General features: G+C 38.1%; 8 protein-coding genes across 8 annotated transcripts; 3 read left to right on the plus strand and 5 right to left on the minus strand.

Annotated features, from left to right (window-relative positions):
- Nucleotides 1-322: 322 nt before the first annotated feature.
- AW171_hschr42714 (HDR055Wp) lies at nt 323-1,351 on the plus strand (the record flags this gene model as incomplete). Its single annotated transcript, XM_018132304.1, has 1 exon — nt 323-1,351. The coding sequence occupies one exon, from the start codon at nt 323-325 to the stop codon at nt 1,349-1,351; it is 1,029 nt and encodes a 342-aa protein (XP_017987793.1).
- A 99-nt stretch (nt 1,352-1,450) lies between these two features.
- DER1 (derlin) lies at nt 1,451-2,074 on the minus strand (the record flags this gene model as incomplete). The annotated part of the gene is made up of 1 exon (XM_018132305.1): nt 1,451-2,074. The coding sequence occupies one exon, from the start codon at nt 2,072-2,074 to the stop codon at nt 1,451-1,453; it is 624 nt and encodes a 207-aa protein (XP_017987794.1).
- A 229-nt stretch (nt 2,075-2,303) lies between these two features.
- BTS1 (farnesyltranstransferase) lies at nt 2,304-3,257 on the plus strand (the record flags this gene model as incomplete). The annotated part of the gene is made up of 1 exon (XM_018132306.1): nt 2,304-3,257. The coding sequence occupies one exon, from the start codon at nt 2,304-2,306 to the stop codon at nt 3,255-3,257; it is 954 nt and encodes a 317-aa protein (XP_017987795.1).
- A 48-nt stretch (nt 3,258-3,305) lies between these two features.
- On the minus strand, nt 3,306-4,937 carry MUK1 (guanine nucleotide exchange factor MUK1; the record flags this gene model as incomplete). Its single annotated transcript, XM_018132307.1, has 1 exon — nt 3,306-4,937. One exon carries the CDS (start codon nt 4,935-4,937, stop codon nt 3,306-3,308), a length of 1,632 nt encoding a protein of 543 aa, XP_017987796.1.
- A 407-nt stretch (nt 4,938-5,344) lies between these two features.
- Nucleotides 5,345-5,830, plus strand: AW171_hschr42718 (uncharacterized protein; the record flags this gene model as incomplete). The annotated part of the gene is made up of 1 exon (XM_018132308.1): nt 5,345-5,830. One exon carries the CDS (start codon nt 5,345-5,347, stop codon nt 5,828-5,830), a length of 486 nt encoding a protein of 161 aa, XP_017987797.1.
- Nucleotides 5,831-6,164: 334 nt separating this feature from the next.
- BEM1 (phosphatidylinositol-3-phosphate-binding protein BEM1) lies at nt 6,165-7,983 on the minus strand (the record flags this gene model as incomplete). Its single annotated transcript, XM_018132309.1, has 2 exons — nt 6,165-7,805; nt 7,975-7,983. 2 exons carry the CDS (start codon nt 7,981-7,983, stop codon nt 6,165-6,167), a joined length of 1,650 nt encoding a protein of 549 aa, XP_017987798.1.
- A 191-nt stretch (nt 7,984-8,174) lies between these two features.
- On the minus strand, nt 8,175-10,049 carry UBP16 (putative ubiquitin-specific protease UBP16; the record flags this gene model as incomplete). The annotated part of the gene is made up of 1 exon (XM_018132310.1): nt 8,175-10,049. The coding sequence occupies one exon, from the start codon at nt 10,047-10,049 to the stop codon at nt 8,175-8,177; it is 1,875 nt and encodes a 624-aa protein (XP_017987799.1).
- Nucleotides 10,050-10,512: 463 nt separating this feature from the next.
- On the minus strand, nt 10,513-12,555 carry YTA6 (putative AAA family ATPase YTA6; the record flags this gene model as incomplete). Its single annotated transcript, XM_018132311.1, has 1 exon — nt 10,513-12,555. One exon carries the CDS (start codon nt 12,553-12,555, stop codon nt 10,513-10,515), a length of 2,043 nt encoding a protein of 680 aa, XP_017987800.1.
- Nucleotides 12,556-12,787: the final 232 nt, after the last annotated feature.

The raw sequence follows: 12,787 nt of genomic DNA on the forward strand, positions 1-12,787 counted from the left end.
TAGTATCAGCACCCAGCAGCATGAGCTATATTACTTCTAAAATATTAAATTGCTCGGTGTGTCGTTGTTGGTGAACTTAACCGCCCGCGTCAGCATTCGACTTTCTTTTTCACGCTGCTTTTAAAAGAAGCTTTTTTTTAGCTTTAAACGACAAATACAGTTTTACTGTCATACAGAATATAACAGGTATTGAGCCTTCAATACTGCGTTGCTGCTTTAAATTGCTTAGTATAATAGTGGGTATTTGGATATATTGTATCTTTTTCTCAGTTCTGTTCTCCTGAGTGGTTAGATTTTTGGACATTGAGACTTTGAGGTTACTATGGAGCTTAGGAGAAGTACTAGACTGAAGAAATCATATAATGAATTAGAATTGACGTCTTATGAACAGGATGCAGAACTTAAGGGGCTTGAAAAGGACGCTAAGGATGAAAAAGGCTCTGCTTATGAGGAATCTTTGGGTGGACAGGTGCGCAAACGTGCTGGTGTAAAGAAACCGGTGTATGGGATCATGGCGTCTCAATCGCCTATACTCGCGAAATGTTTGGATAATGATTGTCGTAATGTTTCAGAATTGCCAAGTTTACCTCGTCCCAGGTACTCTTTCAGAAGGCCTGAAAGTGTTCCGTCTACATCGCTTTTAAATGTGAAGAAGGACGTTTTAGAAAGATGTATCACTGATATTTCACGCTGGTGCAATTACCATGAACAACATAATGACCCTAAATCTTCTCATCTGAATTCGGCTTTGTCCGCTTTATACATAAAGGGAGAAAATATATCTACAGCAAGGAATATTATCAACCAGTTATCGCAACTGAAAGATGAGCTCGATAAACCGCATGAAGAATACTGCCCCGACGACCTGATAGCAGTTATTAAGCAGAACGGTGTTCTTCCACAGCATGAACCTGAGCGGCAACTATTGTCCTTAGCGGAGGAACATGGCTACTCACCGGATTGGGATTGGGTTAGCGCACTAGCTCAGCTACATGATATCGACCTTCAAGATATAGCAGACATTATTACGTCAAAACACATGAAAAAAAGCATGGTAGTGGGTCCCCAGGGCTCACAGACCTCGTATAAGAACGACATACAACATTTATCCAATAAATGGAATAAGTTGCTGACAAGAGAGCGAAATGTGGCAGTATTTTGGCCCGCCAAAACGCCTAATAGAAAAACTGGACCTACTAATGTCAAACTTAATTCAGAAAGCGGAAATTCAGCGTTCACACCATTTTCTAACATGTCTGCCGCTTCCCTGGATGGTAATGTTCCATCTTCCAACTTACCGCCAGTGGATAAACCAAAAGATGAGCTCCGCGACATACCGTTATTATTTTAAAGATGATGTACAATCAGTTCAAACAAAATCAAACACACTATATATATATCCTTCCACCATCCTAACTAAACTACACAAAACTTACTCAATCAACATCGTTTATTGTTCATTTTCCACAGAAAACCACTGCCCTGGGGGTACCAAAAAATCCTTCATGTATATTTTAGAAAGAACTTCTCCAATAAAGTATAAGATAAATCCCGGTAATATTGATACCACAAATAAACTTAGCCCATGTCCCTGCAATACAAGAATCGCCAAATGAAGGTTTTGAAATACCATATCCATAAAAGCAAATAGCCCAATCATAGGAAATTGCTCAAAATTATGTTTCTTGAGGATATAATATGTCATATTCTTTTTTATTAGGTCCACCATTATCACACTATCGCCCACCTTGAGGAAACATGAGAAGGTTATTGATAGGGATGCAATAATTAGTATGTACCAGACAAAACGTTTCGAATCCCCTACCATCTTTTCAATGGTCGATAGCTGTAATACCGTATGTATTAAAAAATACATGTCAAATCCTTGACCTGTATTAAATATCGATAATAAGATACCTAGTATGTTTCTCTTTTTAATAAGTAGATCAATGTTATTTGGTAATTTGCTTAGACATCCATTACTATGAGCTATCATGCAGGCAAAAATGCACAGGGAATAGAACCTCGTTACCGGCTGGATTTCCCCAAACGCATTAGCGATAATCAGATCCATCTCCTCAATAAAAATGAATAGTTTACGCCGTCTTTCTAGCCGATATTTGTAACTATTTAACTTTATCGTTCAATTAGTTTTTGAATTCTAAACAAAAATACATGAAATTAGAAATATTTTACGTGGCTATAATCAAAAGAATAACAATGGCAAATACGCATACAGATAAGGCATTAACGTCCATTTAACTCTTAGGGATATTAATTAGGTATTGCATTTTTTGTTATCTATGGATTTAATTGAGTCCATTACTTTTCAGCCTCCTCTGTGGTCTATAGAACAAGAGCGCATAATTAAGCTACCTTACGAACATCTCGCTTCGAATCCAGGAAAGAATATTCGGAACAAACTAATTCATGTGTTCAATAAGTTTTACAAGCTTGATGAGGATAAGGTAAATAAGATATCACAACTTTTGGAGATTTTGCATATTTCTAGCTTGTTAATAGATGATATAGAAGATGATTCACCATACCGTCGTGGGCGCCCATCTGCACATGTTTTATACGGTACTCCAATGACTATAAATGCAGCCAACTATATGTATTTTGTTTCCATGTTGCATTTACAGCAGTTATCAGAGAATGAGGAGTCAGCCACTCTGACTAAACTACTGGTGATATTTAACGAGGAAATGGTGAATTTGCATCGGGGCCAAGGGCTGGATATATATTGGAGAGACAATTTTGTTATTCCGAATGAACAGGATTACTTTCAGATGGTCATGAATAAGACTGGCGGGCTTTTTAGGTTGGCAGTACGTATTATGGAGTGTTTGCAGAGCAATTACGATAAAACCCTGGTACCATTTAGTAATCTACTTGGCGTTTTATACCAAGTTCGCGATGATTATATGAATCTTAAGGACCCTCAGATGATTCAGAGCAAGGGATTTGCTAGCGACATTACAGAAGGAAAGTTTTCATACCCTCTGATCCATGCCTTACATTATGCGAAAGCGCAAGACCCAGAAGGGTTTGAATTCCTAACTTCAACGCTTAAGATGCGTTCTCCTGATGATGATGTCAAGAACAAAGTGGTTGACTACCTTGAAAATGTAAGTCTTTCCATACAGCATACTAAAAAATGGTTGGAAGAGTTTACCGATTCGATTAAAGAAAAATATATGCCTGGCGATGATAAGGAGCTATTTAACATCATAGAGAGTCTTGGCTCACTATAATCCTATTTAATTTCGTCTTTTATTACGCTTACTGAGTTGGTGATTTTTTTAAGGTTCCAGAGTTTGTAACAACTTTTGGTAGGTGCTGAATACTAACCTCATTTCAGACAACGTTAAGTCATCGAAATTTCGGTTTCTATACTTTTTCCAGGACTCGGGTATAGCCAATCTATGGTTACAAGAGTCCTCAATGCTTGGAGAATTATGAGAACTATTTCTGGCCGGCGGTGGCAGCTCGTATTGTGCTCGGCCTTGGTTATGGCAGTCATGCTGTCCTCGTTTAGGTGATGTAGGTTTTTGGTGAGGATTACCATTATTACCATTTGCAGAATTATTATATGAGGCAGGTGGTGTATAAGATTTGAGCCTACCATATATGTATCGTAACGAAGTGTCCAATGAGAAACCAACGGTGGACTTGGAGTGCACGCGTGGTAAATCAGGCTTGCCCTTCATTTTTATCTCGGGTATCTTAATTCTATCTGATAGCTTGAAAAGTAGCCCTGGGGATGTATGTTTTTTAACGCTATCCGGTAAGTCTTCATACGTTAGGTTTTCCAAGAAGCACATGGCTGCTGTCATATTCGTTACAACATACTGCTCGTTAGCCACTAGCTTCTTGTGGTACCGAAAAAGCCGAATGAACAGGATATTTAGATAGAGTGTGTTAATCGGGTTCATAATAATAACATAGAGTAACATTGGCAAGTAGTCATCATTACTTGTAGCATTGCCAAGTTCTGTCATGGAGTCATGCATATCCAATAGTTGCATCATCTTTTCAAATGGTGAGATGCGATCTTCCACTAGTACTCGTAAATAACCTCCTAATAACTCAGAGTTGAAATTAATACTATCAGGCATTCCTAGGAACTCTGCTAGATTTAGTTCATTTCTTTGGGCCAAATGCTGTAAGTCGAGAATTTTGGTGGTCAATATGCTGTCATACTCAATAAATTCAGGACTGTTCCGAAACAACTCCAAAATTTGAAGGGAACGGTTAATCGAACCATTCCGAGAACTTCCTAGAACAGATGTTCCCACTTCCTGTATCTTTTGGAAAATATCTCGCTCGCATAATTCCATATACCTCTCTATTTTAAGGTTTGTCAATTCCTTTTGGCGAGAGCTCCTCTCAAGCTCATCTGGACTGACTGGAGGCTGCGAATTAACCGCTATATCACTATCTTGATTTATAGACTGCTGTTTCTTAAGCTTCACGACGCTCCCACTCCTACTCTTGTTGAATATGCCACTAAATCCTGCGCTCAATGAATTTTTAGCGCTGAACGGTAAATTATCGTAGTTAACTGGACTTAGAGACCCCCCACTATTCATCTCCCCGTTCAACAGCTGAACACAGGTCATATCAAAACTAACATAGAACTCCTGAAATAGCCCTGATAGCTGAAATATCGATAGCGGCTTCAGGTACTTCGGTTGCTTCAAATCATCTATAAAGACGTCTACTAGCCTCAACAACTCTTTAGGTAACCTTTCAATCTGCAACACATTTCTATCAAATTCCTCTTTATTGGATGTTCTTGATAACCTACTTGACTGTTTGGAGTTGACCGATGACTCGCTACTACAATCTTCTTGAAAACTAGTAGCGCGAACTGACTTATTTGGCTCTACTGAGTTACAACTAGGCATTCTTCCAGTTGGGCTGGCAACCATAATTTTTAAATATTTTCCACAGAATATATTAATAACCCACCTTTATAATTCCCCTATCAAGTAGATCAGGTTTTTGCTTAGTCCTTGTGTTAAAGCTTTAGAAGTGTAATTATTGGTTTTTGTTACACTTCGGAAGCCGGAGACATATGTATGACTTAAACAATGAAGATAGATAGAGTAAGTGTACACAAGTAAAAGAGCTAGAGGCATCATAACCCTACAGTAGTAAAGTAAGTAAGATATTTACAGTGCTTTGATGCAACTTATTTAACAGTATTTACATCTTATTTAGGTTATGTATTCCTTGAACAACATAACATTCTAGAATTTTTTTATTAACATACCGTTATAAAATCACTAGGCAACAAGAGATTATATGAAGTAAACCAAGTGATGATCGACCTGCAATGGGCCGTTGCCTGAAGTTAACCACTATATTTAAGATGAAAAGGCCTCATACTGATTATGTTGGTATCTCATCCTATAAGCGACAAAGGCTTGTCTCTGATTTAGAGAATTTATCACTTAATGATGAACCCTTGCAAGGTGTTGGCGCTAAGAGGTACAGTTCAGGTTTGGAGTTATGTTGTGAAAGACAGATTGATTATGAGGTGTTGCCAGACTGTCTGAAAGAACAAATAGTAGGGCTAGTACGTGGTGATGGGGAAGAAGATAAGACACTAATTCAAACTAGGGTTTTAAGGATGGTATGGGAAGATGTTTATCAGAAGGGTATGCAAGTAGTGAAGTGGGTTAATTGGAAGGAATATATGTATAAGTCATGGTTGAGCTGGTACCAGCGATGGACTTATATGTTGGAGACGTTAGAAGATGTTGATATGGAAAATTACGATAGCGACGTTGTTATGGAGGACGTAGATATGGAGGGTTAGTAACCTATGGTATTGAAGTTTAGAGCAACGTTTCAATGAAATGTAATTCAGCGTATAGATACATACAGAGTTACAAATACTATTAAGAATCACAAATTGGTGGGGACAGTACTATCCACTGGGAATTACAGAGAACGTTGGCACCAGGCGCTTAGGGGGCTTTAAATACTTTTAAGATTGCATTTTGTACTTGTCGATTAAGTATTGATTGGAATATAAAAATTATTAAAGCACACCCCACGATATTCTAATACTGTCCGTAATTAAAACCAACTATAGAGCTGGTTATATGAAGCCTGTACGCCGGAATCTATTGCGAAAAACAACCACACATTTATACAGCATCCAGAACAGTAATCTTTAGCTTTTCCCTAATGAGGTCACTAACTTGCTCATTTGACGTTATTTCAGCACCCATTTCTTCACCCACTTTAATGTACATATGGAAAGCCTCTGTATCAATTCTTGGTGCGATTTTCTGGTGAAGCTCTGCAAATGTGATGCTAGAGGGTAGTAACAAAGCAAATATATCATCTTTATAATAGAACTTCACTTTTGTGGGCTTGGAGGGGGACACTGGTGAAGTAACTGAACTACTGGTGGGTCTCACAGAACTATGTTCATCATTTAATGTTAGGCTTTCCATTTTGTCATGTATTTTAGTGTCAGAAGCTGTTAGGGTAGATTCATCCTGCTGTACGTTTTTCAGTTTTGGTGTCTGTAATGTGCTTTCAACCAGACGTTCTGTATCTTTGTTGTTTGAATTGCTAGTCTGTGGTACTTCCCGAGGAACCTCCCTATCAAACCCATTATTTCTGATTGCGAAGAGCGATTTCACTAAATTAGCTTGTGATATACGGGGTGGTAGAGCAATCAATTCTTTAACGTATATGTTTAAGTCATCCTTCCTCTTTTTGGTAATAGAATTCGTTACGTAAGGAACAGGACCTGGAATGTAAGGCATGATACGTTTTGTCCATTGGCCGCTGCTATCTCTCAGTTTCCCTGCTTCTTCTGGGAATGAATCCAGTAGCTGCACTTGTAAATCATAAAAATCTTCATAGTAACGTTTCAAAGAGTGCCTTCTACCATCCTCTAAATCGCATATAACGTGAAACCAGTACTTTTCACCCTCTAAGGTGAAAGAATCCACCGCTGCATATGTAACAACTAAGGCTTCAAAGCTCTGTGGAGCAAAATACATGGGCCCTGACTGGTTGCCATTTGAGTGGCTATTGTTATGATCAACAGATCCTAATGAGATGTTGCTAGCTTTGTATTTGGCAATGTTGCTCTTCCACTCTTGCACTGTAGGTAAATTTACGGAATCGATATCATCCTTAACATCACAGCCTGTTGCATAACCCGTATCAATATCTATAATGGTGACAAAGCCCACAGGGACGAGACCAGGTCCGCCTAATCTGCCAATAGGTTTCGTAATAAACCATTCGTAATTATGATGCGCACAAATGAATAGATTTTCGCCTGCAAACACAGTCAACTCGTCCGACTTTTCCGCTTTGAAATCGTATAGAACAATGGCGTACAATGAACCGGCTTTTAACTGTTGTTGTAACTGCTGTGGGGATGCCAGAATACTTTGACTAGATACAACCCTGCTCTTGGAATAAGGCTCAAAGTAATTCTTTGGAACCATCCCCCGTTTCGCATTCTCTGGGTTATTAACTTCATACCATTCACCATCTTCGCCTATAAACTGGAAATATTCGCCTTTGCTAAACGAAAGTTCGCCCGGCGACTGCGCATGGTACGAATATAACGCCTTTAAAATAGTAGGAACTTCTGTCAAAGTAGAAGTTAAAGAACTGCTGTTTTTCGCACCGCGACTTGAAGCATTAGAAGAGCTTCTCAGTCTGTTCATGTGCGTTAGGCCTTCGGGTGTGGGTCCACTGATGTCAGCAGACGTAATCCTTCCTTTAGCATAATTTGAATCCTTTTTAAGTTTAAATCCCTGGATAACCAAGTTAGTATTCAATTGTATCCTGAATAAAAGTTGTAACGAAATATATTGTTACCCCTTAGAATGGTAAGTTCTACGTATTCATAGAGTAAAAAATCCATTATATCGTTATTCTATCACTCTTTTGACTTCTGGGAGTCAGTATATAGCAATAACATACCTTCAACATTATACGGTAATTCTTCGATAATGACGGTTATTGGTTGAAGAATGAAGTGTATTTGTTAGGCTGCTTGATGATAATTAAATATGGATTTGACCAGTTTCACCGAAGAAAGACGCAACTTCTCTAGTAACGTAACAATAGGAAATAAATATCATAAAATACGAGATACAAATTGCCAATAAGAGTACCAAATTCTAGGCCTGTATGCGCTGATAATAAAGCATGTAAACATTCTTAGTTTCAAATAAAAGGGTTGTTAGCTTGTGTTCAGATACTTTAGTGTCTGATATTTTCCACCATGGAAGAGTAGAAGCGATTTTGAGAGTTTTACCGCTCCTCTTGTTATTAGGAGGAGATGCAGCCAAGATATCCGTGGATGATAACCGCTGATGGCTATCTGACAGAGAATCAGATAGTGCAGAGCTGGCTAATTCAATGCTGGTTAACGGTTGAGACGAAACATTATTTGTCACATTTGACGAATATGAAGAACATTTAGTAGAGGGGTATGTGGTGTGATTATGAAATGCATGAGGTATCGGAGATAACTTTGGTGGATCACTCAACGTCTGGTTATTCATTGATCGCTTTGCTTCCTTTTCAAATGATGTTTCTCTCCCGTTGTCCATCACGTTATTATGATTGGTGTTAGATTCAATACTGTCAATATCGGCATTTGAATGTGAAGAATGATTCTTCGGTAGGGAGGGAAGGAAAACTGCAGCAGAACTCATGAATTTACTGGGTGTTTTGCAGTCCCTTTCAAAGTTGGGTTTCCGCCTGTAACATTGGTAATGCCCTCGTGTGTGTGTACCACTATGAACCGTTACCGACATTAGTTTATAGCGAACAGAAAGTACACCGACACATTTAGAGCTCTCGATAATCTGCTCTTTTACATTGAGGTATTCTTCAAAGTTAACTTTACAATTATTCTTGGAATGCGAGTAACCGTTAAATACGGATCGAGAAAGATGGATTATAAGTACCTCAGGAGAGTTCACAAGAACTGTTTTCTTAACAATTCTTGATTTAGTGTGGGTGAAAGAGACCCTATTCATGCTATAGCTGGAAACAAATGTGGCCAATGGATCTGGAAGGTAGTCATTAATAGCTAAAGTTGGAAAAACTCTATCAAGCTCTTGAAGAAGGGATTTATCGCTATCATTCTTGTTATCAAGACCATGTTGCCGTTCATTTGCAAATATTTCATTAAGTTTGCAAACTAAACAAGAGTAATCTTCTATAATTTCCGCCTGGCTGTCATGAATTAGTGTTTCAAGCAAAACACTTGTTGTTTGAGGTATCTGTTGCAAATACATGTTAAACGGTTGTAGCTTGACCCGAGCAGATCTATTGCATTTCATGCATACAATACTATTCGCCATAAAGCCGTTGAAGGGAAAAAGAGGCAAGCTAACTGCATCAGTCCTATTGACATTTTCGCTTAAGAACTTTTTAAACCTGTTAAATTCATTTTCCAATGTCTCTATTAGTAGCTGTGAAAACTCTTGGGCATCCTGTTGATATGAAGATATGCGGCAATGATGAATTTCTTCTATTGTACTAAGCAGTTCGTATAGTGATGCGTTTCTCGGTGATTTAATAGGTTGCTGTAAATTGTGTAAAACTTTACCAAGTGCAATATGCATACGAAAATCGATCCCATGTAAACTTCTCAATTCCCAACAAAGGTCATCTCCTTGGTCTTCTGTTTCGCCAAGTTGCACAGTTTCTTGGTCGTCTGACTCCTCCTTAAGCAATATGTAAATATCTTCCATTGCCTTGAATATTCCATTCAAATAAACGGTAAGCGGAGGCAAAGAGGCAAGAGCTTGTACAGATGAATTTGCAAAACAATAGTTGCCACTGTTAAACAATCCTGTAGTATACTGATCTAGCCGTTTTGAACGTTTATTCGCTGCCTTTCGTCTGGGAAATAACCAACTTATAATTGAAGGCCCTAGAACATAGCTAGATGCTGTAAATAGCGATCCAATCAAAATTAGCCGTAAACTACTACTGTTTAATTTGTAATTCTTCCAAAGGAGCCCATCTCTTCCATTCATCACGGTTCGGTGGATACTGTTACTCAGATTAGTTACACCTCAAGAAAGCCAACGTAAGTTTAGTAGTTTATCGTTTTGTCTTAACAAACTGATGAATCATTTACGATACCAGTAATTCAATCAATCAGATTTACGCTGTCAATTTTCTATTGGAGTTCTTGGCGGGTCGTGTTCGTTAATATTATATAGGTACACGAATATATTACCAATTTTGAATTGTTAAACGATTACTTAATAATGCTCAAATGTAACAAGCTTAACTCCGGTATTATGAGGGGAATCATGGATTTAACATAGCCATAGCATTCTCTTAAAATAATATCAGCTATAAGTACTCATTTCCTGTGAGGAGTTTATTCATTCCTTATATGTAGTTCGGTATGTGCGATAGCATAAAATGGGTATTAGAAAATTAGTTGAAATATATAGATATATATTATGATATATTAAATTTGACTCACTTTTAAGATCCGACACTACCAAAGTTGACAGCCCATTCATCAAACCTCTGTAGTGATGATGGTGATACACTCTTTTTTATAGTAATCATGGCAGTCTTAAAGTCATTAACTGTAACTCCTCTAATGGTACTGAAATGAACATTAATTAAACTATCCCCCACGTCACGTATAGGCTCCATCGCCGCTTCTTTAGCAAGGGACGTTATATCAGAGCCTGAATAACCCTCAGTTAGGTTTGCAATCATCTCAAAATCTTCATCTGTAAGGTCATTTGCCTGTAATTCCATTAAACTTTTCAAGTGTTGCAGTCGAGTCTCAAATTCTGGTAGTGGAATATATAATCTTCTCGAGAATCTTCGTATGGCTGCTTCATCAATAGTCCAAGGGAGATTGGTTGCAGCTAATACTAGAACAGTTCTTGATTCTTCACCCCAAGCAGATTCTTTGGCTGTAGCACTTGTAAGTGAAGACCATTGAACAAGGAATTCCGTTTTAATTCTTCTCGATGATTCATGTTCATTATCATAACGACTTGATAGTAAGGAATCGATCTCATCCACAAAGATAATGGAGGGTGCTAATCTTTTTGCCAAGTAAAACAACGCTTTAACTAATTTCTCTGATTCGCCTAAGTACTTCGAAAGCAATGATGAAGCACTTATACTGAAAAAGGTTGCTTTGGATTCAGTTGCAACGGCCTTCGCAATCATTGTTTTTCCTGTTCCTGGTGGCCCAAATAGTAAAATTCCATTTGTTGGTTCTCTAAGACCCCTAAATAAGTCCGGTCTGAGTAGTGGATATACTACAGTTTCCTTTAAGCAATTTTTCGCATTGTTCAAACCCGCAATATCATTCCATAAAACCTCATCGTTAACTACTAGAATATCTTGAATAATCTGCTCACATGCATTTACATCAACACCTTTCAGGGATTTTAAAACACTATCTATCCTTTCATCAATAACGGAGGACTCGATAGCGGAAGTCTCTATCTGTGGCACGTTTTTGGTTTCGGAAACAGGTCCTTTATTTGATTTGGAATTTGAGGCTTCATTACGCTCTTCGCTTGGACCAGCCTGTGAGGTTGAATTAGTGCCCTTTGAATTTTGAGACGTAGAGCGTTTCATTTGTTTATATGATGAAAGTCGTGGAGTAATGCGCCGTATTTCAGGTTTTACGTATTCATGTTTGGCCCTTGGTGGGCGCACTTGTGTTGGTTTTCTTTCTACTTTGCTAGATTCTGGTTGATTATCATGATTTTTGTCCTTAAACCAAGCTAATAATGCTGCCTTGTTAACCTCCAAACCTATTTGTTCCATATTAGAGTCTCTTGATGAGTCATAGTCATGGGAATTTTTGGTTATACTTTCAGTTCTTCTATGAATGTCTTTGTTAGTTCTTCCATTATAGCTCTGCTCTTGATCCTTTCTGGCATTAGAACCATCTGGCGCCACATTCTGTACTTCATTACGCTGGCTTTCTATCACTTCTGCCTTACGCATATTCTCCGTTACATTATTATTATACGTATTGAATTTGAATGGATTCTTAGCTCCACTTTCTAGATGTTTTTCGCCAAGCGATGTTTGATAGTTTTGCTGTCCTTGAGGCTCCCCTGCATTCTCTATAAGCTCGGCCTTATACGTATTGAAAGCATTCAAAAATATATTATCACCATTATCAGGCAGACCACTTCTAGATATCTGTAGAGCATTTATAGCTTCATCTTTAGCCTTAGCAATGTCTGCCTTAAGCCTTATTAGCCTTCTAACCAATAGCACATTTCCAAGAGGCGGATTCTCATAGATGGGTGCTATAGCATAATAAGAACTTAAGGTCTCAACTCCATCTGCCAAATAATGTAATATATTATCTAAGGTGCTTATAATCGTCCCAAGATAATAGTCTTCCGTTGTAGATGCCGAAATTTGTTCAGCTGCGTTTTTGAATACATTATTAAACTGAGCATCCGCCGTAGAGTACAACAGACTGAGAGACTGAGGCAAACTAAAATTCGTCGGTATTATAAACCTTTCATGCGGCATATAGTGAATGCTAGTAATATTGTATTCCCTTGTATGCGATTGAATTAAACCGAGTTCTGTCCGTCCTCAAGCTTGCATAGCAAGGGAAAGGAAATTTGAAGTTTGACGATTAGGGACATCGCGACATCCCATACTTTTCGCGCGAAGGCTCAATACATCAATGTATAAGAAATATAATGATTAGAATATTAAATAAATAAAACTAGTCCTATTAGGCTAATTAACATCAGCT

Source organism: Eremothecium sinecaudum, chromosome IV, assembly GCF_001548555.1.
Source record: "Eremothecium sinecaudum strain ATCC 58844 chromosome IV, complete sequence".
Taxonomy (NCBI): domain Eukaryota; kingdom Fungi; phylum Ascomycota; class Saccharomycetes; order Saccharomycetales; family Saccharomycetaceae; genus Eremothecium; species Eremothecium sinecaudum.